This window comes from Prionailurus viverrinus, chromosome C1 (genome assembly GCF_022837055.1).
Source record: "Prionailurus viverrinus isolate Anna chromosome C1, UM_Priviv_1.0, whole genome shotgun sequence".
NCBI lineage: Eukaryota > Metazoa > Chordata > Mammalia > Carnivora > Felidae > Prionailurus > Prionailurus viverrinus.
The window spans coordinates 50523395-50550120 of record NC_062568.1 but is presented as its reverse complement, the minus strand read 5'-3'; the positions used below and the strand labels follow the sequence as shown (position 1 = coordinate 50550120).

Sequence of the window (26726 nt, the reverse complement as noted above, 5' to 3'; positions counted from 1 at the left end):
TCTGTTCATCAAGTCAATACCAGCCACCTACCTGTCCCAGTCACCATGTTAGTTTGCATTTTACATCAGAGGTTCTTTTTAGCCACTTTTTTTCTATATAATATATGTTTTCACTTTTGAATTCACCTTAGATCCAGGGACTATTTCTAATGTCTAAGTTATTGAGGAAGAGTGATGGAATTCTTTTATGGTATTTTTCTAGAGGATATAGCCTATAAATTTTTTAAATTAATTGAAGTTTTCATTGAGGCCAAAAGCTTGATTGTTGTTTTGTTTCTTTCTTCATTTGGTTGGTGGTGTTTTGTTTTGTTTTGTTTTTTGCTTATTTAGTGACAGAATTTGCTGGTGGATGGGATATGAAAGAAGGTGGGGAACGGGAAGAATTCCCAGAACCACAAAATAGACTTTATTTGCAAATTCATGAGAAGAGTTTTCCCTCTGTATACACCATGGTGTATATAGGGTCTACATGATACCAACTCATAAGTCTTCTTAGAAACTTAGAAGTGTTTTATTTTATTTTGAAAAATAGATAAATTTTATTAGCCTGGGTGGCTCAGTTGGTTGAGCATCCGACTTCGGCTCAGGTCATGATCTCGTGGTTTGTGGGTTTGAGCCCTACCTCGGGCTCTGTGCTGACAGCTCAGAGCCTGGAACCTGCTTTGAATTCTGTGTCCCCTTCTCTCTCTGCCCCTCCCCTGCTCGCTCTCTGTCTCTCTCTCTCTCTCAAAATAATAAATAAACGTTAAAAAAATTAAAGAAGAAAATATAGATAATGTGTAAACTTAAAGGCAATCTGAAGCTATGTCATCTCATTCCTTGGCAGAAACTCTGTCCCAGAATTTGCATTAGGTACGTGCTGTGATCATTAGTCTTTTCTCAAAGAATTATTCACATCTTTGGTCTTAACTCAGAGTATGAAACAATGTGCTGAGGATAATCTTACTTAAAGTCCCATCCTACCATGCCTATCTCCTCCTTAAGATCCTTCCACAGTGGCTCATTACCTGCACTGTGAATCCAGCCAGACTCACTGGGACATCACTGAAGGCTTTCCCTGCTCCACCCCATCCACCTTGCCAGTCTTGCCACCCACCATACCCGCTCATGTGTGGTACACCACTGGCAGGCCCCCAGATGCACCATGCTATTCTGATCTCTGTGGCTTTGTCAGTGCCTTTCCCAGCCTGCAGCACCCTCCTTTCCACCCTCTAAGCTTAGACTGAACCCAGCCTTCTCTAACAAATCTTCCTTGATACTTACCGCACGTTCCAGGCAGATATAAGGACTCTCCTTTCTCTGTTCTCATGCTACTTCCTCATCATATTTTATTGTAAGTATTTGTTTCCATGTCCATCTACCTCTACCATACTGTTGGCTCCAAGAGAGCAAGACACAGGTCCTATTCAACTTGGTAGCTTTAGCACCTGGCCTACAGGAAGCACTGAAATGTTCCTTAAGTGAATAAGTCATATCATAAGTATCCTTGACTACATAGAAATGTTCAACAAAGAAATGAGAGGGAAAAGGAAGGAAGAGAGAGCTTTGGCCAAAGAATATTCTCAGTAGTAGAAACACTCATAAATATTTGTAACCTTCATTGTTTTTAATCAATGTTGTATTCTTCCCTAGGTATGGAGATTGCTATGTATGGAATAAAGTCACCACATGTATACATAATATTCTCAGTGGGAGGAGGTGGATAGAGCATTATGGAGAAGTAACCATTAGAAATACCAAAAGCAGTGTTTGCATTTGCAAACTCACATTTGTTAAGGTAAATAATATCACACAACAGTCAAGAAAAAAACAAACAATATAAAGTGCTTTGTAAAGGAGAAATAAAACAGTTACCTTAAACAGCAGCAAGTGAATCTCTCCTGTACCATTGATCCTTATGGGCATTTTAGATAAGAAAGCAGAACCTACTGGTAGAGTTACACAAGGCATCTAGACTTCTGACTGTGTGGAGGTCAAAAAAGGCACCATCTCAAGACAGAAGAAATACCCTTTCCAAAGAATTTTCTTTTTAAGCAGCCAGTCAGCACCCATTAGGTAAAATTCCAGAAAACACTTCTTGCCTATAGCGAGTCCTCTGGTTTCTATTTCTATTCCTGCTTGATTGCAACACAGTCAAGTGATCTTATTTTAGGGAGCTAATTATAATGCATTTGTCATTTTCTGAGGATGCGTGTGGATGATAGCTTCCAGTCACCACAAGCTTATCCAACTCTGCCACTATTATAATCCAAATACATTCAAGAAAAAACATCACCTTTATTAACAGGAAAAGATTCCTGGGATAGAAATGCTTACACAATATCATTTTCCCTTAGTGTCTGTGGTCCGAAGAGGAACACACAGTATTGCCCTCTTGTTAGGCATGCTACAGAACTCATCATGGTACAGAGATCCCACCAGCCCCTTTATCTGTTCTACTCCTGATCTCATTCTGTTGAGGCAAAAGCGGGTAACATATTGAAGTCTTAACACTCAAAAATGTTCTCTTAGTAAAATCCTTTGAAGCCATTTGGAAGGTCATATTATTAATTGAAGGTCTTTATTTTTACTCAAGATGTTTTTTGTGTTTTCCTTTTTTCCTTGGAAAAAAAGCTACTCATTAGGTGGCTCAGAACTGAAAAGCCAGGATCATTAGTTGGCTCTGGTTGGGTGGCGACAGTAAATGTATGCAGTTAGTTTTGTGGGCCACAAGAAGCTTCGATTTAGGCCTGCCCCTAATATTTCCAGAGCTCAGAGCAAGAGTACAAATGGGGGCCCCAATTCCATATGTGTAAATATTTAAAATTTGTAGACCAAACCTACAGTCTGTCAAATAGCTTACATTCTGTTCTTTGACCTTGACAAATATGCCTTTTATAACAAAACCCCCAAGGCCAGATTGGACCCTTTAGAACTGTGAGCTGGAAACCTGGCAGCACAGGAGAACCAGACCCGATGGATGGCCTTCCCACTTTCCCCCCTCCTGCAGCTGGCTCTGTCCTGCCCCACAGGGGCCTTGCCCACACATGTGAAGGCAGTCCAGCTGCATGTCTGAGCTCTGTCCACACTCGCCTCAAACACCACTGGCCACCCCTCAGGCCTAAATTCACACACTGGTGGTGGATGGTCTGCCCTTTGGATGGATGAATCCAAAGGAAAGGCCAGTGCGGACTGTGGAATAAGCTTAGAGTTGTTGGGAAGGGGAATTCTAGCACCTGATCTAGAAGGGGGCCATGGGATCCAGATGGGTAAATTCCCACAGACTTCTAGTCTCCCGGGGAGAAGCATGGCTGGAAGAAGGCCAGACCAGGGTTTTCCTGATGAAATTTAGCTATTTGTGCACACTATAAAGATTATTTCACAAATGACTTCTGCAGCATCGCCCATTGAAACTCATTAAAATCCATGAGCAAAGGAAAAATTTGAGATAGGAGGATCTAAGGTAGAAATTACTAACCTGTAAATTAATTTTAGGTTATTAGGATAGAAACAGAGTCTTTTCTGCCCTAGCATAGAGATTATCCCTTTCTTTAAAGAATGAAATCCTGCCTTTTGCAACAACGTGGGTGGAACTGGGGAGGATTATGCTAGGTGAAATAAGTCAGTCAGAGAAAGACAGATACCATATGTTTTCACTCATATGTGGAACTTGAGAAACATAACAGAAGATCATGGGGGAAGTAAAGGGGAAAAAATAGTTTCAAACAGAGAGGGAGGGAAGCAAATCATAAGAGACTCTTAAATAGAACAAACTGAGGGTTTATAGGGGGCGGTGAGGGACAGGGGAAAATGGGTGATGGGCATTGAGGAGGGCACTTGTTGGGATGAGCCCTGGGTGTTGTAAGGGATGAATCATGGGAATCTACCCCCAAAACCAAGAGCACACCATATACACTGATGTTAGCTAACTTGACAATAAACTGTATATGTATTAAAAAAAAAAAAAAAAGATGGGTAGGGGGTGGATGGAAGAAACAGGTGATGGGTATTAAAGAGGGCACTTGTGATGAGGGCTAGGTGTTGTATATGTTGAATCACTAAATTGTACACCTGAAACGAATATTACATATAGGTTAGCTAACTGGAATTTAATTAAAAACATAATTAAAAATTAGAAAATAATAATAAACTCATATCCCCACATCACACCACATACAACTAATTTGAGATCGATTATAATCTCAATGGTGAGTGGCAAGTCCATAAAGTTCATAAAAACTAAAAAAAAAGACTATCCCCATAGCTTGGAAGTAATCAAGATAATGTACTAGCCATACAGGTAAAAACTGATTACTCAAATTTCATTTAAAAAATTTAAAAAAATAAAGTTAAGCCAACTAACACTTAGAAAGCCAAACTTTCATATAAAACATTTTGAGGTAGATTTCTGGAAGTGATTTGAATGAGTAACTTCAAAGTTAAGAAAATTTTCCTTATGGAAATTATAGGGATTGGTGTTATTAAAGAGATTGGATGTTTTAATTGAGTTTGGTTTTTCCAGGTGAATTATTGGAATTCTAATGTGAATGAAGTCCAGGGGGTTGTAATGGATCAGGAGGGGAAGGTGGTGCACCGGCTATTTGGGAAGTGGCATGAAGGGCTCTTCTGTGGCGTGGCCCCTTCTGCCAAGTGCATCTGGAGACCAGGTGAGAGGGGTATGGGTGTCTTGCCTTAGGAGGGCACCTTGGGAATGTCATATCTCATGAAGTTCCCCTCATGTTTGTTTTCTTTAATAGTGAGATTAAAAACATAGATTCTTGGTGGGCCTGGGTGGCTCAGTCAGTTAAGCGTCTGACTCTTGGATTCGGCTCAGGTCATGATCTCACCATATGTGGGATCGAGCCCTGTGTCAGGCTCTGCACTGACAGCTCGGAGCCTGCCTGGGATTCTCTTTTTCCCTCTCTCTGTCTCTGCCCCTCCCCCATGCTCGATCGCTCTCTAAAAACATAAACAAACAAACCGTAAAGAAAACCGTAGATGCTTAAGACAAGTATAGTTATATATTTTTACCTAACATATAAATTAGGTAAATCCCAACATTTGATAATAAGGAATTATAAAATTTAAGCCAAATCAGACGTGTGGTCAGAGATTAGGCTTCATGTAAAGCCATTTTAAATGTAATGCCCACATTCAAAAGCTAGGTGTATTTATTAAAGAATTCAGATAATTGAACTGTACAAACTAAAATCCTTATTTATTCTCTGTTCTAATAAAACAAGGGAAAGCCTGCAAACATCTATAATCCACAAATTCAATAACTTAACCAGAGTAAGTGATCTCACTTGAGCAGCAAAAAGCTGCATTATGTTGACATTTAACAAAAAGACATCAAGAGAGTTCTGGTAATACACTAGCAATACTTGAATATCAAGTGTAAATGGAATAAGTGTCCACCTGACATTTATTTTCACTGGAATTTTGTCAGTTACTCCTAACTTTAAAATTAGTTGTTGGTTTTCTAAGAAGCCCCAATGAGTATTTAAATTTCCTGTTAGTAGAGTGGTCAGTTCATTCAATCAGCTGCTATTTATTGAGTAGTGACTATGCATCAAACTTTACTCTAAGGGCTTGGAATACATCAATGAGCAAAGCAGACAAAGATCCTGACTTTGAGTTTAGTTAAAAAGTGCCAATAAATATTAACGTAGACCTGTGCCTTTTTCTTTTTCCAAAAGGAAGTAAATTGTCAAGTGTTTCTCATGAAGTCTTAATGTTCATAGTTAATCACCCTGGCATTTAGTTACCCAATTGAATATTTGGGGGAGAAATCATGGCATAGTTTAGCTAGTGAAGACTATTATATGTACATAGTTTTATGTTAAAGACTGTATTTTATTAAATATATGAATCTACCAGTTCTGATAATTAACAAAATGTTTCCTATCTAGCAAAATACAGCCAAGTTAATGCACTTAAGAAAAATCTTAATCTGATATTTATGACTATAAATTTAGTATTAGTGTGGGTATTAATTAAGCACCTGGGTTAAGAAGTCAGCTTCTGCAAGCTTCTTCCTCTTTGCCACTCACAGTGGTTTATTGGCACCGTTCCAGGTTCCATGCCAACCAACTATGAACTCTACTATGGTTTCACAAGGTTTGCTATTGAGCTCAATGAGTTAGATCCTGTGCTGAAAGATCTCCTTCCACCAACAGACGCCCGATTCCGGCCAGATCAGAGGTGAGCATGGCATTGATATTTGAAATGGACACTAGATCATGGCACGGCGGCACTATAGATGTCATCAAGGCTTATTTTCACCACTATCTTTTATTAATTGAATCATTCACTCATTCCCTCATCGCCCTGCAAGAGTTGAGTCTTCTACCCTAGCTAGCATGATATTCATGGGTGATCATAACAGATACTTAGCACAACAAAAAGGTTCCCAAAGAAGATAACACAGTTTTTAACAAAAGGTTTCTGCCCCCAGCCCCCAAGACACCAAAAGTATGCAAATTCACGAACTCTGTCTCCACTAAAACCTCCTCCAGTGTTTTTACCTTTGTTTCTACTACTCTTTAACATGGAGTATGTTTTAACCTGAGGAATAAGAAGATAAGCTACAGAAATGCTTTGAGTCAAAGCCTCGTGTTTACCCAGCATGGTTTTGACCCCACAGGGTATGAGATGTACTCAAAATACAGTACCCAGTATTGAATGTCCTACTATTCAATTCTCTTCTATTCCGCCCCCCTCTCTAGAACATGAAGTCTCACTGTTTGACATTCACACTCATCAACACACTTTCCGTGTGCATCATATTGAAGTTTGCTTCATTTTGAAATTTAAATACAGGTTTTGTAAATTGCCATTGGGTCTGCTTTTTCTTTTCGATTCTAGTCCAATATTCCCTCACTTATGACTCCTTTCCTTTCTGTGGCCTTTTGTAATTTCTTCTACTATTATCTTTTCTTTTTTCATCAGTTTTACTCTCATCAATAAGACAGGGACACTCCTTCCCTCTCACTCTGCTCTAAAAGTAGATGGAGAGCAGCCAGCTACCATCCTTCCTGTGGGCTTTAGCACGTGTTTTTTGGATAATATGGAGAAAGAGTACATCTGGTACTTCATGTTGTCCTAAGCCTTAGAGAGCACAGAAAAGTCTTCAAGGCCAAACTACTCACCTTTCACTCCTAGCTTTACATTGCTGTATGCGATAATTCAGTTGGCATCCACAGCAAGTAATGTTAATTGGTGGGCGGTCAGACAGAGGTAGTGTGGCCTGGGGCAGGAGCCAGGGGACATTACCAGAGTATGACTGTTCACCATGTGATATCCTCAGCAGCCAGAAGGTAATCTTATACAAAATGACACTTTTTTTTTTCTCAGAAAAGAGGATAAAATATTAAAGAGATAACTGTGTTCTGCTTAGGTTTTTGGAAGAAGGAAATTTAGAAGCTGCAGCAGCAGAGAAGCAAAGAGTAGAGGAGCTGCAGAGATCACGCAGGCGCTACATGGAAGAAAACAACCTTGAACATATACCAAAATTTTTTAAGTAAGTCGGTTCATTCCCCAACAGGTGCACACTTTGCAAAGGATTGCCACAAGCAGTGAGAAACTCCAGGTTATTTCATTTTATTTCTATCATACGGGGCTTATGTCATTCAGATTTGGCCTTTCTATGGTGTGTTCATGGGTGATTATTACAGGATTATTTGCAGGATCATGTAGACATCGCACAGAGTAAGCTGTATTTTCCAAATCCGTCTGTGGCCCTCCAGAGCCAGGCCATTATCAGCCCAGAATAAGCTCATATGCTTTCAAGGCACCATCTTGTGACTGTTCTGGGGAGGAATGCAGCCGTGCCCTTTAGGTGTCGAAGGTGCACTCTGGGCGTGAGCCTTGCAGAGGCTCACGGAGCTACTGTGGTTGTATAATTTTCCCCACAAGTGAAGCACAGACTGTTCTTGTGTGGGACCTGAAGCTCTTAGTACAGTACCTGCATGTGCTTTTTTGGGCACTGTTCACTTTCTAGCCTTGCCTGGAAGTGATTTATTCGTGCCCTTAACCCCTCTCCCCAGGACCCCATCCACTTCCATTTCAACCAAACAAGAGGAACAAATATAAATGAGTTTCTTTTTGGTCAAAAATAGTCAAGCCATCAATAAGCAGATAGGAAACTAACTGGCTCACAAAGTACCACTTATACATACACATCTCATCTACGGGAGAGGGTCCAATTACCAGGTCATCTTGATGTGATTGGAGTCTAATGTTGGTTTTTATATTTCCACAGAAAAGTTATTGATGCCAATCAAAGAGAAGCCTGGGTTTCTAATGATACCTACTGGGAGCTGCGAAAGGACCCTGGGTTTAGCAAAGTAGACAGTCCTGTTCTTTGGTAAACTGGGAATGTAGAGCTAGCCAACATATCACGCTCTGAATGAATAAATAACTATGCACAATTATGTTTCCTAGAGCTCCGCGTGGTTTCTGGGTCGACTGAAAACCGACCATTTGCTTTTCTATTCATCTTTATAATGGACTTTCAGAAGTGCATTAGACAAGGCCCCTAACCACTTTTGGATCCTTTCTGTTTTGCTGCAACCATATCCCTTAAAAAACATCCACGCCCTCCTTGAAAAGCAGAAAAAAGGAGCAGAATATAAAATCCAAAGTCTGAAGTGTCTGTGAAGAAAACAAACTGTAACTGGTGCTTAAAGCTGATCCAGAGAGTTAAAAGCAACGTGACGTCTAAACCACGCGTTTGGTCCTTTGTCTGGAAGCACCATCCCGTCCTCAGAGAAGCTCCCGGGCCATGGCAGCTGGTCAGCTCAGACTTCGAGTGTGTCTATTTGATGTGGTGTACTTGTGCTGACCTTGTCAAAAAAGATGTGATACTTCTCAGAACCTGTTCCATCTGTACGCCATTGTTCATGCCTTAAGAAATGCAAAGATGTACAATAAATCATTTTTTAAATGTGTGCTCCTAGGTTTATGTGAAGGACAGCTCTTTTGAATCATGGCATGATTCACTTTCTGGGATCAGAACAATTAGGAGACTAACACGTGGATTTTTGCAAAGTAAACGACACATGCTTTACTTTGATCTGTCGGCTACTGTATCATATATCCGAAGGGCAAGAAGGAAAAGGTGTGCTCAGTAGATCTCTGTATTCACATTGCTCGTCAAGTTCCTGTCCTGCCACCCGATAATAAACCCTCTTCGACCTAACCTCACAGTGTGCCCTGTTATTTGGCAATATCTGTATTTGATTTGAACACTTGGCATCAGTGTTAAAACCCTAGAAGGAAATAACAAAAAGCATGTGGAATTTTGTGTGGGCTTAGGAGTTACTGTAAACATAAACTGTTTCTGAGTGGAGCACAATGTAACCCCCATGTCGGGCTTGTGCCCAGCCCATTGGCACCGAGTGGAAACCTGCTGGGAACAGAAGCAAGAATACTAGGGGCTTAGTTGCATTGTTTCAATGAGTTCTATGCAAAATCATACTTTATATTTTCATCCAGTGATTCTGTGTAATACATAATGACATATTAGGCATCTATCTTGCCTTTGGCAGAGATAGAAAACAAGCTCAAGAGTTTATCCATCCCAACAAGAGGGCGGGGGAGGGATGAGGGAGGGGCAGAAATTCGCTTTGCATACTTCAGGATTTGGGTTTTTTTCCAGTATTTGGAGGCTTTTGTAAGAAACTTGCATCAGTGTTCCTGAGTTTCTGCACGTAGATGACTATATAAATGCCTGTATGTTTAAAAAAAAAATCTCTTTATAGAGATCTTCCTAGAGAATTATAAAATTACATATATTTTATTCTTAGAGTCTTACCATCGGATTTTAAGTGTTACTTTAAACTCTGATAACAAGGTTATTGACATTTTACATTTTGTTATGAGGTATTGATTGTAGTGTTCTTTCTCCTCAGCAGAGCATTCTCCATAATCCACTCTCAAACCAGAACTGCCACGGAGAGCAGAAGGAAACACTCTGGAGTCTCCACTAGGTGGAGCCGTGTTTTAGTTCTGAAATCCCTCCTTCCATCTGAGTGCCTGTATCCTGTGTACCCTATGGTTTTAAGTGAAATTTCCTTCTCAAGGGCGCCTGGGTGGCTCAGCTGGTTATGAGCCAGGTCATACTTTGGCTCAGGTCATGATCTCGCGGTCCATGAGTTCGAACCCCATGTAGGGCTCTATGCTGACAGCTCAGAACCTGGAGCCTGCTTCAGTTTCTATTTCCCTTTCTCTGCCCCTCCCCAACTTGTGCGCATGCGCGCTCTCTCTCTCTCAAAAAATAAATAAACCTAAAAAGTGTAATTTCCTTCTCAAGTAAACTCCCTAATCCATCACCAGATGTATGCATCCCACTGAAGCAACACCCTCCCTAGGATTCTCAATGCCTTTCATTCCCATTTTAAATCTATAGGTGGCTTGCGTCGAGATAGTAAAATTGTTCCCTTGTTATTGATTCTTTTGCTACGCATTCATCTTGACGTCTTTTTATCAACATCCCGAGCTACATGCCTTTCATTTTAATTAAAACGTAATTAGAATTCGGTTGTCTTTCCCATAGGAGTCTGTTCACCCACAGTTGGTAAAGCTTTAAATACCATTTAAAGTGGTTCTGGTCTGTACTTACTAGCACTTTCCTGAATAGTCTCAAAATATTTAGCCTAAAAATAAGAAGAGAATTCTGCAAAGCAAATACACTGCAAGTAGAGAAGTAGGAAGATGAGGTGTGACTGTGGATGTATCCGTTCACGCAGCTGCAAGAGGACTCAGGACCCACCAGGGAAGTGACTGCTGTAACCTAGCATTCAGGCTGTAACTGAGAAGAAGAAGAACCACCAGAGAGGACCTTCACTAGATAATAAGTTCAGGCTACAAATCAGATAGGTAAATGTTCATCAGAGCTAACCTGAAAAGCACTACAATGTATAATAACACCTTGCATTGAGAATCTCTTTGGAGATTCAGATATCCTTAAACTCCCAATTCAAGTGATCAATTCAATTTCAGTTAATATTCCTGTAATGCCTCATTCACAAATCTCCCTATTAAATGTTCATGCTGATGTAATGGCCTCACTCCCTCCGCCCCCACTTTTTTTTTTTTTTTTTTTTACTTTTTACTAATACCGTGGTTTTAGAATTGTGAGATACATTCAGTCTGGAATTTTCATCTGCATAATTTGGGGCTTTTGAGACTAGTTTAAAATGCAAAATGAGAGAATAAATATTAGATCATTCCTGATGTAACCTGACTTATTTCTTAGAATTTTATATAAGCCTTTTGTGTTTCAAGGGTACTTTTCTTATTTGTTTTTCCCTAAAACAATCTAAAATAGAGGAAGACTTAAGATATCTTTATACCTCCCCTGCGATTTATTCATAAGCTTCTTCATCTTTTTGAGCTGGTCATTAAGGAAAGCAATAATAAGTGATGATGGTCCTGTGGATGCGGCTAGACTGAACAGATCAATGGTACACGCCAGCACTCAGAGGCCGACTAGAAACTAATTATTTTGCTCCCATATGCTGCCACCCAGGGTGCAAATTTACTCTCAGATTTTGCTGTTATTGTTTTTTTTTTAATTAAGTCATTGTTTTTCATGGGTTACTTAAAAATACCGCATAATTTCCAGGCAGTTGTAAAAATAAAACTCACTTAAGATACCTTTTAATATTACCTATTAATTCATATGTGACATAAAAACTACCAAATCTATTTTCTGAGTAAGAGGTACCAAGGGGTCATCAATACACAGGATGCCTGGTTGTTGATTTTCCAAACCTTTTGTTCCTCTTCATTATTCTGGTCCCCGTGCCTTTCAGCAGTCCCACTAATCAATCATTAGCTCCTGCCCCAAAGAGCACTTGGAGGGCAGGGGTTAAAGAAGAAACTGATCAACGGTTTGCTTAGTTCTGGTTACAGCTGTGGCTGGAGATGACTTTATAATACTAATCTAATGTAAAAATTTGTTATTACAGAAATTAATTATCCATCTTGTCTAATCTTGTTCCCTATCATCCTAGATAATGAAGTGTTTGTGGGAGTAGAGCTCCTCACACACCAGAGAGTGTAATAAATGTTTGCACTTGGCTCAAGTTGTTATATAATGAATGTGGCACAGTAAATAGAGTTTGTGTACAAAATACTAGTTTATTTCTATGGGAGACATTCTGTTCAGGATATATATATATAATGTATCTAATTAAACAATTATGAATCTATTTTGTGCTCTAGAAATGTTCTTTTGGGGGGAAGATGGAAAAAATGTCATTGGAGCTAAGATTAAGCTAAGTTTTGTTGGGGGTTGTTTTCAAGACTTCCCAGTCATGTAGAAATACTGCTTATCAAAACAGGATTAAATCCTATAAGTTTTAACTGAATTTATTTTGTAAAGTTGATACATTTAAATTGTACATTGCATGAATCATTCTGTTAAACCTGACTTTGTTTAGCTTTAATACATAACTGAGAACATACCTTGCATACTCATGTGAGAACATACCTATGTGACTGAATCGTAAGACCTTTCTTGCAGCCTTTGCTATTAGAGAAAATGGTAAATTGTTTAAGGGGTTAGTTTTAATTCCTTCCAAATGAGATCTAAAAAGGAGTTCTTTAAAAATCATTGGGATGAAATAGCACGCCCAACATTTGAAGCAAACAAACCCCCATGATTAAGGCAACTTGCAGATGGTAGTTACCTGTCTGTTACATGCATCTTTCTGTTTCCCAAAACCACTCTCATTTTTTTTCTTCCTTCTCGTCCTGACATAGTGAGGGACAGGGATATACATGTCTATTCTTTTGCACTGTGTCAACTGAGTGTGGGGAAAATATGCAATATGTATGCACAATTGCAGGGTAATATATCAATCCTGAAACCCCTGTATTTAGCCTCTGTGGAACACTATTGAATGTTTGTGGATTAAAAATTGCCCCGTAATTACATAGTATTAGTTTCCTTGGCATCTTCAGATTGATAGGGGAAAAAAACCATAAAACAAGAATGTCTTTATTTTCTGCAATTTTTTTCTATTATACTCTCTTTCTAAATATAAACTAGGGCTATTGTGATGAGAGGAATGTTGAGTTTTCAGAAAATGAGGCATAATTCTATTTGAGTTCACCTGTTTCTTCTTCCTTTAAGTTCAATAAGATAAGCAACAACTTAATACTGTTAGAGAAGAATGCTAAAACCATTTTTTTTAACGTGTTTTTTTTTTTTTTTCTTTTGAGACAGAGAGAGACAGAGCATGAACGGGGGAGGGGCAGAGAGAGAGGGAGTCACAGAATCTGAAACAGGCTCCAGGCTCTGAGCTGTCAGCACAGAGCCTGACACGGGGCTCGAACTCACGGACCAAAGTCGGCCGCTTAACCGACTGAGCCACCCAGGCGCCCCTAAAACCATTTTATTTTAGGCACCAACTTCCCCACACCCTCTAGTTATCCTCATCTAGTTAGTCCTTTGAGAAATGGTGTGGTTGCTGGAAACTTCCTTCAATCATTTCAAGCTTATTGAGGTGTCACTGACATAAACTTTACATACATGAACTAGTCATTTGATACATTTGATGTATATGTACACGTCACACCTTCACCATGATCATGACAATGAGATCCATCACCATCAAACCTTTGCGCTGCCCCTTGATAATCCCTCTCCTGCTCCCCTTCATCCACCACTCCAAGGAAATCATTGTTCTGCTTCCATTACTTCTTAAAACCCGGATATTTTCTTGTATTTATTGCATCTGAGACTTTTCTAGAAGGCTGTGATGCACATGGGGAGATGTGTGCCTCCAAACTCCTCCCATGCCACTACCCCAGGATCCAACATCAAACTAACACATTACAAAAGATCTTAAGTTCTAGGTCAGTAGCCCAGTAGAAATTCTAGATTTTAAAGGGAAGACAATTAACTTTCATTTCAAAATAGCAATGTAAGTTACTAAATTCATTTCCATCTTCAGAGAGGGGGCCAAAATAATGGTAACACCGAAGTTGTTGGCAGTACTGTGGGAAGCATTTTCCTCTTGTTTGTAAGGAACGACTCCCCGACAAAGACATGGGAATCTAGAATGACTGCTCTTGAAATGATGGCATCTTGATAATGATGATGAAGGAAGTAGCCTTTGCTGATTCATTTATTATTTGCCACCTTAGCCCCACTTTTGAGTCGCAAACATTTGAAAGCTCCAGTGTTCAAGAAGGCTGCCTTTCCATCCTTTCTAATGCACACACTCCCCATCTGGAGATAAGGTTGTTAAACTCTGAAAAAGACATGGAAATGAAGTAGCTGAAGTCCAGGGAGCTTCCTGCCATTGACAGCCCTGCAAGTTGAAAGCTTATTCCTGATTTCCTGCCCCTCAAAGCCTGTTGCTCAAAAATAGAAAACTTTTCCAGAGACTATCAAATACAGCATGCTTGACATTAAGTGCTAATGAGGAGTCAAGAATGAATAAAAGAGAAATGGAATCTGAGAAAGAAAATTAGGCTCCCTAAGTGACGCAAGGGTCATGCTCCTTGGGGGTGTGTGGATGGATCCCCGGAGGCCAAGTTATCGCCTTGGATGTTTATTTACACACAGATTTCTGAGCTTCCCTCTGAAGATTCTGAGTCCAAAGAGCTAGAGTATGGACCAAGAATCTGTATTTCACCAACGACCTTTGGCCCCCAGGGAATTCTGAGGCAGATGGGAAAGCTCCATGAGCATGGGCTGGCCTAACCCCCCACTCCCTGGTCCCTGCTCCAATCTCAGGATCTTGTTTGTTGTCTCATAGTGACATTTGGGACACAATAAGAAAATCTAGTTGAAGGAATGAAAACCAACTAGAGCTTGGTGACTTGTGACTCACTCTGTCATGTGTGGCTTTTTGTCACTTTGATGACTTCTGTCCCAAGGCCAGTGCTGTGATATGGAAGTGGGCGGGAGGGAGGACAGAACCCTGAAACCTGAAAGATGAGACTATGTTAAACCAGAGACCATCAAAGGGTATTCTTGAAGCATTCTAGCCAGCCCAGATAACCAGAACTTCACCCTTCAAAGCCATGGCTCAACCTCTCCTACTCACCTTCCATTTCCCTCTTAGACCTGGCTTATGCCTCTAAGGGAAGTTCTAAAATTAGGCTGATGGTATGCTCCTGGCTGGTGGCAGCCACAAGGAAATTCTGTGGTAAAGCACGCTCCTGATTACCTGACAGATTTTCCTAGCGATGTAGAGCAACAAATTCTTTCTCCATGTCAGCTTCTTCCCTGAAAATAATATATTTTTAAATGTTTCACTTGAAAAACCTCCACTGTGAAATTACTCTGCTTATAATTGGACGTGTAAAGGCCATAGTCATATTGTTAGTTGGCATACGGTCGTTTTGAGATAGAAAAATTAAATTTTATCTTACATGAGGGATAGACTTTCAAGCAACTTTCTACAGAAGAATAGCTTGTAGTTCAATTTCCTAATGAACAAGTAATTACTCACTGAAGAATATTGTCTAATCTGTGCCACCTCAAAATAAGAATTGTGCCTCTTCAATGAATGTTGTATACCAGAATGTTACATTTGTAAGAGCACAGGAAACTGAATAAATTTTAAACTGCATAAAGAGACTTGAGTTTTGTGTGCAATACATTCTAATGACCTTCTCACAAAATGCGTAAATATCTGTATCTCCAGGAGGAGACTTCAAGTTGGATATAAAGAAAATTGAATACTTACTCTGACTTCCATTTCCAGCTTTTTTCATGTGGTAACAATGTAGAAACTGTTTTCAAATCAAATTCTGGAACAAAGGATTTCTCCCTGAATTTTGAACTTATTTATATGAAGATTTAGAGAGCTGGTTTCAGGTTTCTATTTTGTTTCTTGCTTATAGAAGTAAAACTATATATGGTTCTTAAAGGTTGCAAGGAACTCAAGATCTCACAGATTCGTTTTTTCCATTGCCGGGCTCTTGAGAAAGCCACTAGGGATTAGCTTTTCCTCATCCAATTGTCTTCCCTCAGAAGGAGAGTGTTCATAGGGAATGCTTTCTGTCACTGTTGAAAGCCCTGCCAATCAAATAGTGACAGTGTATTTTGCTTTTAGTCTTCATACACATTGTAGGCAGAAGATTTATCATTCTTGACCTCCAAGTCTCTAATTTCTTATCAAGAGGTGGAGGAAGAAATATTTTCAGAGGCAGTGTCAAAGCAATATACCAAACCTTTGGTCACTAGAATCCCTAAATCAGTTTCTCAAAAATATTGGCAGCCTGCCTATTTCAATCCCGCTAGAATATGTTAAGCACATAGGCCCTGGGGGTTCAATAGCCCAGTTCACTGTGGAACGTTCACAGTGTAGTGCCTTATCCAGACACTGTCCAAACACGGAGATGTGAGGGTCTCATCATGGCATTTCCAGGGGATGGGGTCCTAGGATTATACGGAGAAACATCCATGTGGTTGGCAGGAATGCACGAAGAAATCTTTCTTCCTTGTGTCCTTTTCTCCGTACATACCAGAAGCTCTTAGCTTGGAGAGATGGAGGGAGGAAAAGAGAGGGAAAGAAAGACTGAGAAAATAAGAACTCAAGATCCCAAAGAAATGCCCCTCCTCTTGCTGTATGTAATAAAGCAACAAGAAAGCAAATTGAAAATAAGTAGCAAAGAGACACAGTAGATGAGACTTTTAGTTGCATAGTTTGTGATTATATAAACATCACTTTCCTGGTCCAACTATGATATCATGCCAGAGAATTAACCTCTTCTGAGTACACATAGTCCCAGTTACATACACTATTGCTGGTTTGTAGGTAGTGATTTCTTGGTTTACTTTTAGCTTCCTGGGTACAAAATTTAGATGCAAATTGGGATAAATACAAATGATCACCTAACTAGGAGGCTACAGGGCATCTGAATGCATGGGAGGACAGCAGGGCTGGGAGCTCTCCCAGCATGGCTTTTTAGATCAGTAATGTTCAGGTTTGTAGGATCAGCCCCGAGAGTTCAAACTCATTTTCTAAATTCCTCACAGTCTTACCAAACACAGTTAATGATATTTAGTGGAACATTCTAAACTTATTTTGTTCAGTGAAAAAGATGTTTTTCCACAAATAGTCTCGCTACACTGATGAAAATGCCTACAGCTAGCATTGTTAGAACCCCTTAGATTATTCATTTAGACGTTTTATTTTTAATTTGTTAGCATCTGGGACAAATCCTGACAACAAATCTATGTGGGTTATTATCCATGCTTTAAATTTGACAATTCTGGGAGAGCTTATCTGTCTCCAAAGTACTATCTCACATTACACTGTCTTCTCAATAGATTTGGGGGAACCATAAGAGAGAATTTTTCTTTTTTCTAGCCAGTGGGGGAAATTTGCAAACCTGCTAATTTATGGACAACACTGATGATTTTAGAGACATCCTAAACTCTACTTCTATAAGTTACAATTATGAATTCTCAAAACCGTAGGCCTGTAGCTGAATGAATTTCCTATTGGTGCTCTAATGAATTACCATAAACTTAGTGGCTTAAAACAATGGATATTCATTCCCTTACAGTTCTGGAGGGCCAGAAGTCCAAAATGAGACCTACAGGGCTAAAATCAAGGTATTGGCAGAGTGGGTTTCTTTTGGAGGCTGCAGGGGAGAAATCCGTCCCTTGCCTCTACCAGTTTCTGATGGCCGCCTGCATTCCTTGACTCATGGCCACACCTCTCTACTCTCTGCCTCTGTAGTCACACTGCCTTCTCCTCTTGAATAGTCAAATCTCCCTCCTTGCTTTTATTAGAAAACTGTGATTACATTTAGGGCGCTCCCAGATAATCCAGGATAATCTCCCCATTTTAAGATTTCTAATGTAATCTATCTGCAAAATCTCTTTTGTCACATGAAGTAACATTCACAGATTCCAGGGATTAGGACGAGGACATCTTTGGAGGGCCATTATTCATCCTACCACAATGGATTGACCTAGCAGGAGGAGGTGAGTTGCAAAATGCAAATGCAGAGGAAGTAAAAAACCTCTCGCTAAATAACATAGAATTTAATAGTTGCTAGAGTTGAGACATCTAAAATGATTCACAAATCTATCATCTTCACCTAAACCAGTGCTTGGCATGTTGTAGGTATGCAAGAAATATTTTTTTTTATTTTTTAATGTTTATTTTATTTTTGAGAGAGAGAGCACAAGCTGGGGAAGAGCAGAGAGAGAGAAGGAGACACAGAATCCAAAGCAGGCCCCAGGCTCCGAGGTTTCAGCACAGAGCCTGACGCGGGGCTTGAACTCACAAACTGTGACATCATGATCTGAGCTGAAATCGGCTGCTTAACAAACTGAGCCAACCAGGGGCCCCAAGAAATATTTATTGAATGAATGAATAGATGAATATAGCTCCCCTTGGAGATTGCAGGCAGAAGAAAATGAAAGTATCTGTAGAAAATAACTTCAAATTTTTTTTCATTACATTAAAACCAAATAAGTATGTTTGAAAACTTTTTTGTGAAAAGGATTTTCCATTTCCACAAAAGTGACTAAATCTCATTAAATGGGAAAATCGAATAGGTAACAATCTGGGATGGGGGTCATCAGTAAGCATCGATCCCTGGGTAGACTCATTCAGTGAGGCATACACCTCTAAAGAAAGTGGGAACAAACCACATTTTAAATGGGACCATTCCTTAATAATGGCCTGCCTCTAGCCTTTTCTTTGGGTTCTCCATCATACTGTACTTCATCTGGCTACTACTTTAATAACAGTGGGTGACTAAAGGGGGCGCCTGGGTGGCTCAGTCGGTTCAGCATCTGACTTCGGCTCAGGTCATGATCTCGCGATGCGTGGGTTCGAGCCCTGCATAGGGCTCTGTTGACAGCTCGGAGCCTGGAGCCTGCTTCGGGCTCTGTGTCTCCCTGTCTCTCTGCCCCTCCCCTGCTCATGCTCTCCCTCTCTCTCTCTCAAAAATAAAAAAGCATTAAACAAAAAATTTAAAAGAGTGGGTGACTAAAGGTATCATTCTAAATTTAGACTCAGGTCAGCACAATGGCTGGACAACTTCAGCTGTTTCAATTGGTACTAAATGGATCTGACTTTGGAATAACCAACTCCCATCCCAATTAAATCCTGGATTAAAGCAGTATGAGAACCAGACTCCTCTAACATACTTAACTTGAAAGGAGAAGAACTGGGGCACCTGGGTGGCTTGGTCAGTTAAGCGTCTGACTTCAGCTCAGGTCGTGATGTCACAGTTGGTGGGTTCGAGCCCCACATAGGGCCCTGGGCTGACAGTTCAGAACCTGGAGCCTGCTTTGGATTCTGGGTCTCCCTGTCTCTCTGCCCCTCCCCCACTCATGCTCTGTTTCTCTTTATCTCAAAAATAAACAAACATAAAAAAATAAAAAAGAAAGGAAGGAGAAAACGTGTGAATTGGAGAAGTCCAGTTTGTAAATTATAAAATGCTTCTCTCAGCCCTCCTCTCTAAACAAACTCATTTTCTATTCTCATTGACATATGAACTTGTTGCCTAATGAGCCAATTGAGATAAAAAGGTCACCCCCTATCAATCTCACTCTTGGGGAGCAGAAGGAAAATATCACAAAAGAGCCAGTACGAATTTTAAATAAAGCCGTCGTAACTGAGAATATAAAGATAGTATGGAAACTCCCTGGGAACAAGTGTATGCCTGTACACTCTATTGACGGCATTCTTACACAAACAAGAATTGACAGGGAATGTGTGTTCTGTGCTGAGGCCACAGCCGGGAATGGTTCATGTCAAGCAAGTGGCATCTGTTGTCTATCACCAGCAGCAGAAATCTGAACAATTCTGCCAGTGCAAGTGGGTTTTGTTTTGATACCTTGTTAGTGAAACAAAAGTACTGATGTTTCAACATAGTGGGTTTTTCCTCTTACGTTTTTCCCTTGGCAAAAATCTAAACAAGGCAAGAGCCTTAGAAAACCAGTGTTGTGCTTTGTCTTGTTCTGTTTTAGAGAGAGAGAGAGCATGAGCGGAGGAGAGAGGCAGAGGGAGAGAGAGAGAGAATCCCAAGCAGGCTCCCGATGTGGGCTTGGCACTGAGACTTGGTGAGGAGTCAAAACATGAAATAGAATTTTGTTTCTCCAGAAATTTGATGAAAAATATATAACTTGAACAAAATGTTTATCAACATTTATCATCCACCATGGGCAATTTCATCCATCATGAAATCAATAACCACATTGTGGAAGTAAATGAGGACCATCCAAATGAGAACAGAAGCTATTTATCCAGAGCTTGGTTTAGCAAGGGAGCCACCATCACTTGTGTTTGGCAGGAACTGACTCAAAGGCAGACAGGGGAGTAGAAAAGTGCTATATTGAAAGAAATCTCAGATATGCTTAGATGGAAAGCTGTTGGCACGGGCAAGATGGAGGCAGGCTCACTAGAAGCTGAGCTGGTTTCTCTTGGGAAGCATGTTTGGCTTTCTCTGGTCCTGAGTTGGAAACTGAAACAAAAATACAGAAGCCGGAGCCATTGACTAGGTCCTGACACTTCTGGGCCGATTGAACCAATGGCTGCAGAGGTTCTGGGTGAGAGCTCTATTGCCATATGTGGTCTGGCCATTGTCTGTACATTCAGTCTTTCAACATGAAAACCAGAATGTTAAAAAACAAAACAAAACAAAACCCCAGAAGGTTTAAGTCTGCTGAAGAGGCATTAGCATAGACTTGAAAGTTAGTTGTTAAGAACATTGTATCTGAAGGGGCGCCTGGGTGACTCAGTCCATTAAGCATCTGATTCTCGGTTTCGGCTCAGATCATGATCTCACAGTTTGTGGGTTCGAGCCCCACGTCAGGCTCTGCAGTTCTGTTGGGCTTCTCTCTCTCACTCTCTCTGCCCCTCCCCCACTCATGTGGGCTCTCTCTCTCTCTCCAAATAAATAAACTTAAAATATACATATTATGGTCTATCAAAGAGAAGCAATTGAAGATGTTAATAATCATAAATAATCTGCAACTTCAAAGAATACTATAGGCAATTTTAAGTGAAAAAAAATTATGAGACCATACTAAAAAATACACACTTCAGAAAATGCCACTGACACAATTTTAGAGAGATGTTTAAGAAACTGATTAATGTACACAAATATATGCCAAAAATAATTATTCTGATGGATTTTTTAATGTGCAGATAACCAATATGAAGACTTTTTTAAATTGTTTTATTTTAAAGTATTTAGATACATATTTTATTGTAGAAAAAATGTTTATAATTTTTCTAGGTTTTATTTTTAATTTTTGTTTAACGTTTATTTATTTTTGAGACAGAGAGAGACAGAGCATGAGTGGGGGAGGGTCAGAGAGAGAGAGGGCAACACAGAATTTGAAACAGGCTCCAGGCTTTGCACTGTCAGCACAGAGCCCGACTCGGGGCTCGAACTCACGGACCGCGAGATCGTGACCTGAGCCGAAGTCGGACGCTTAACCGACTGAGCCACCCAGGAGCCCCTCTAGGTTTTTATTTTTAAAAAGATTTTTTTCTGAATGAAAATTTTAAAAATTTTTACAAGTTTTAATGTCATAGAAAATACTTTCTATAATAAAAAAAGACTGCATAAACTATGCACGTAGAATTTAATGACAAATTTGATTTTAAAAATTAAACAGAGACATTCTGGAAGTAAATGCACAAAAATATCAAACACGATTTTCTTGGGCCGGTAAGATTACTTTTTTAAAATTTTTTTTGAATAGAACTATTTTATAGGTCCACCAATATAATAAAATGAATTTGTTGGTCAATAAATAAAAATTTCAATGAAACATGTAATTGTAACTTTTAGGACCCCCTTTTCAAATATGTCTTGGTTTGGACAATAAATTATATAGTTACCCTATGTATCTGTATTGCCCACTCTTTCCAAAATTAGGTTCCTTGAAACCCTTTCTTCCTGATGGCCTTTGGTTTTCTGAGGATTTAGGTCTAAAAAAAGGACTTTTAAAAAACAAGGAAGGAACCGACAACTCAACAACAACAAAAACACCAACCTGATTAAAATGGGCAAAGGACTTGAATAGACATTTTTCCAAAGAAGTATACAAATGTCCAACAAGCACATGAAAAGATGCTCAACATCACTAATTAGGGAAATGCAAATCAAAACCACAATAGGATGCCTCATCATATCTATTAAGATGGCTACTCTAGCAGAAATAAAAATAAAAACAGAAAATAAATGTTGACAGGGATGTGGAGAAATTGGAAACCTTGTACATTGTTGGTAGGAATATAAATGGTGCAGCTGATATAGAAAAGAGTATGACCGACTCTTAAAAAATATAAAATGGAATCATCATATGACTGAGCAATTCCACTTCCGAGTATATACCTGTAAAAGTTTGCTGGGGCTGCCATAACAAAACACCACAGACTGGTGTCTTAAACAACAGAAATTTATTTTATTTGCTTACAGTTCTGGAAGCTAGAAGTCCAAGATCAAGGTGGAGGTGAGTTTGGTTTCTTCTGAGGCCTTTCTTCTTGGACGACAGATGGTCCTCCTGTTGCTGCTTCTTCACATGTTTGTCTCTCTGTATATTCATGCCCCTGTGGTGTCTCTCAGTGTGTCCAAATTTCCTTTCTAAAAGGAATCCAGTCACTGGGGCGCCTGGGTGGCGCAGTCGGTTAAGCGTCCGACTTCAGCCAGGTCACGATCTCGCGGTCTGTGAGTTCGAGCCCCCTGTCGGGTTCTGGGCTGAAGGCTCAGAGCCTGGAGCCTGTTTCCTATTCTGTGTCTCCCTCTCTCTCTGCCCCTCGCCCGTTCATGCTCTGTCTCTCTCTGTCCCAAAAATAAATAAACGTTGAAGAAAAAAAAATTTTTTTTTAAATAAAAAAAAATAAAAGGAATCCAGTCAGATTGGATTAGGGCTCACCCTAATGACCTCATTTTTCTTAGTCACCTGTTAAAAGGCCTTCTCTTCAAGTACAGTCATATTCTGAGATACTGGGGGTTAAAACTTCAACATATGAACTTGAGGGGGACACAATTCAGCCTCTAACAACACCCAAAATAATTGAAATCAAGGTCCCAAAGAGATATTTGTGCACCCATATTCATAGCAGCATTATTCACAATAGCCAATAGGACCCAAGTGTCCATTGATCAATGAGTTGATCCACAAAATGCTGCATATACATACAATGGAATGTTATTCAGCCCTAAAAAGGAAAGAAATTCTGATATACGCTACAACATGGATGAAACTTGGGGACATTATGCTAAGTGAATTAAAACAGTCACAAAAAGACAAATAATGTATTCTACATATATGAGGCCCCTGTGAAGTTCATAGAAACAAAAAGTACAAGGGTGGGTGCTAGGGGCTGAGGAGAGGGAGGAATGAGGAGTTGGTGTCTAATGGGTATAAGGTTTCAGTTTGCAAGATGAAGCAGTTCTGGGAATTAGTTGCACAACAATGTGAATACACTTAACACTACTGAACTGTACACCTAAAATCGTTACGATGGTAAATTTTATGTTATGTACATTTTACCACGATTTTAAAAATTTTAAATGATAAGGGACCCCTGGGTGGCTCAGTCAGTTAAGCGTCCGACTTTGGCTCAGGTCATGATCTCACAGTCCATGAGTTTGAGCCCTGCGTCGGGCTCTGTGCCGACAGCTCAGAGCCTGGAGCCTGTTTCAGATTCTTTGTCTCCCTCTCCCTCTGCCCCTTCCCTGGTCATGTTCTGTCTCTCTCTGTCTCTCAAAAATAAATAAACGTTAAAAAAATTTTTTTTTAATTTGACTAATAAAATAACATAAATGTATACACACCTTGTACCATTGTTAAATTTCCTTGTTTTCATATGGTACTATAATTATGTAAGATGTAACCCTTTAGGGACACACGGTGAATAGAGGAAACCTCTCTGTATTGTCTTTGCAACTTCCCATGAATCTATAATAAACTTCAAAGCAAAAAGTTGTTTTTAAATCGCACTTTTGTGTTTAAGAAGGAAGTTATAGACTGCCAATTCAATCTCTTGGACCAGCATAACAGAACTTCACGGAGACAGAGATTAAAGAGTTTATTTAACCACAGCCTGCCCGTGAGGGTAACTTTGATCAGAAAGAAGGTCACAAGCTGGGACCCAGCAGGACCAAGTAGCCCATGTAATGATTATTACAAGTTATTAGCTGTCAAAGGAAAGAGAATCAACATGCTTTCTCTTTGGTACTGGGGCCTTGGTAATGGCTTCCTACTGAGAAGAGTTCCCAACAATAATTCTGCATGTCGAATGCCTCATTTACCCGACAGTAAACTATGAAGTATAGCCCAGATTCTCTTCCTGTATATCACTCAATATCACACTGTGAGGGCACAACCGACAGCATTGTTTCTAGCCAAGGCCAATTTGTAGTGGCAGGTTTTTGCCTCCAAACTCAGACATAAGATTTATCCCTTCCCTTGAAAAAAGATTGGTCTCCCTTCCCCCAAACTGGAGTCTAGAAACATGTAAATGTTATGAGTGCAATCTGTCTTAACCACCAATTTTCTCTTTTTTAAAAAAAAAATTTTAACGTTTATTTTATTTTTGAGAGAGACAGAGTGTGAGTTGGGGAGGGGCAGAGAGAGAGGGAGACACAGAATCCAAAGCAGGCTCCAGGTTCTGAGCTATCAGCACAGAGCCCAGCCAGTGTGGGGCTTGAACCCAAGAACCACAAAAATCATGACCTGAGCCAAAGTTGGACACTTAATCTACTGTGCCCCTCAAATACCAACTCTCTTAAGGAAGTCCCAACTTTTTTAATGACAAATTTGGAGGTGATGTCTAGAACTTTATCTAGTTCTTTCGCCTATGATTCAAATCTCAAATTTTCCACTGTAATGACTGCCTCTAGAAGAAATATTTTTGTTGCCTGGCTCTGAAAATAACTCACATAAGGCTAGTTAGAAAGAAAACTAAAGGAAGATCTCTTCTTTCAAGGTCATGTAACCAGGGTGGTTTCATAAGCTTTTTAAAAAAAAATTTTTAATGTTTATTTATTTTTGAGAGGGGGGCAGAGAGACAGGGAGACACAGAATCTGAAGCAGGCTCCAGGCTCCGAGCTGTCAGCACAGAGCCTGATACGGGGCTCAAACTCACAAGCTGTGAGATCATGACCCAAACTGAAATCAGACACTTAACTGACTGAGCCACCCAGGCGCCCCTATTTCATAAGATTATAAAAGGAGAAACATACTTCCCTATTCACCAAGAAAAAACATCCCGTAAAGTGCCCAATACCAGGGCCTAACAAAGACAAATAGATGACACATCTTTTTTTTTTTTTAAGTTTATTTATGTATTTTGAGAGGAGAGAACGCACGAGGAGGGGAGGGGTAGAGGGAAAGGAAGAGAGATGGAATCCCAAGAAGGCTCCATACTGTTAGTGTGGAGCCCAACTTGGGGCTTGAACCCAGGAACCGTGAGATTAGTACTTAAGTCAAAATCAAGAGTCACTTGACTGAGTCACCCAGGTGCCCCTTGATGACCCATCTTGTGTGATCTTGTAGCGCCATAGACTGGATGTTTGTGCCTCCCCCTCACCCAAAAATCATGTTCATTACCAGTGAGTCTGCTTTGTGTGAATGGAGGTCCTGGTCCTTGGATTCTTCACGAGAGGATTTACATGGGGATCTGAGCTCAGAATAAGCGAACCAAGTGTAACTTGCCCCTAGGTTGTTTGGGGATTGGATATAATTGGGTATCTCTGGGAGGAACTGTGAGGTCCAGTGGAGTGGTCTCTAATGGAGGCTGTTTTCCAATCATTTGGGAAACTCCTCCCACAGGATGGGAATGAGGGGTTGACCTGACAAAGTTTTTACCAAACTGTCATGGAAGCCTTTCTCCATGGGGCAGAGTGGAGAGTGGGGTGTATCCACAATGCATATGCATTATAAATTTTTTTTAATGTTTTCTATTTTATTTTTGAGAGAGAGAGAGACAGAGACAGAACATGAGCAGGGGAGGTGCAGAGAAAGAGAGGGAGACACAGAATCCAAAGCAGGCTCCAGGCTCTGAGCTGTTGGCACAGAGCCTGATGCAGGGCTTGAACTCAGGGATGGTGAGATCATGGCCTGAGCCAAAGTCACCAACGGAGCCAACTGAGCCACCTAGGCTCCCCAATGCATATGCATTACAAAGAGTCTAGGGGCTACCCTGGGGCAGAGGTGAAAGAGGAGAGGGCATGCACTGCACCTATAGCTCTTGCTCTGTCAGGCCCAAGGTCTTGGAAGCCACAAGTTCAAGATAGTGAGCACCCTGGCTTTTAAAATGGAGCTTACTTGTAACCGTCCTGGCCTCCAGCTCATGTCTCTATCGTTCCCCTTCAAGGACGTGGAACTCTGCCTTGGGGCATTCCTTCCACTGCTGTGTCTAGCTTCTACCTAATACGTTGAAACCAATTCCCCAGTGATGGTATATGAGGGGGGGCCGCTGGGAGGTGATTAGGTCAGGAGCGTGGAGCCCTCACTAATGGGATTAGTGACTTCACAATGAAGAAGCAGGCTCTTGGCATCTTGGTCTTGGACTTCCCAGCCTCTAGAACTGTGAAAAATAAATCTGTTGTTTTATAGGCCACCCAGCCTATGGTACTTTGATATAGTAGCCCAAACACGTAGCCTACATCAAAACAAAACAAAACAAAACAAACCCCAATAATATCTGGACTCTGATCACAGAATAAAAACTAATTCTTGTGTAAGTGTTCAAACTAAATACTATGAAATTCTTCTAAAGCCATTTTAG

The 26726-nt window shown here is 40.2% G+C and overlaps 1 protein-coding gene and 1 long non-coding RNA gene across 13 annotated transcripts in view; one reads left to right on the top strand and one right to left on the bottom strand.

Moving 5' to 3' along the window:
* The window catches only part of OSBPL6 (oxysterol binding protein like 6), a 216115-nt gene extending 206004 nt beyond the window's left edge, over positions 1 to 10111 (top strand). For 11 of the 12 annotated variants that reach the window (XM_047872081.1, XM_047872079.1, XM_047872080.1 and 8 more), the window contains 5 exons: positions 1633 to 1777; positions 4502 to 4646; positions 6057 to 6183; positions 7379 to 7501; positions 8243 to 10111. In XM_047872081.1, the coding sequence (XP_047728037.1) occupies positions 1633 to 1777; positions 4502 to 4646; positions 6057 to 6183; positions 7379 to 7501; positions 8243 to 8351 (649 nt within the window). In that variant the 3' untranslated portion in view covers positions 8352 to 10111. The remainder of the gene's footprint in view (positions 1 to 1632; positions 1778 to 4501; positions 4647 to 6056; positions 6184 to 7378; positions 7502 to 8242) is intronic. The other variant, XM_047872089.1, reaches the window with a different exon arrangement.
* A 3991-nt stretch (positions 10112 to 14102) lies between these two features.
* On the bottom strand, positions 14103 to 18085 carry LOC125173192 (uncharacterized). The gene is made up of 4 exons (XR_007154951.1): positions 15693 to 18085; positions 15171 to 15229; positions 14832 to 14928; positions 14103 to 14246 (listed from the first exon to the last, which is right to left on the bottom strand). It is a non-coding gene; the product is annotated as an uncharacterized LOC125173192 (long non-coding RNA).
* Between the last annotated feature and the right edge of the window lie 8641 nt (positions 18086 to 26726).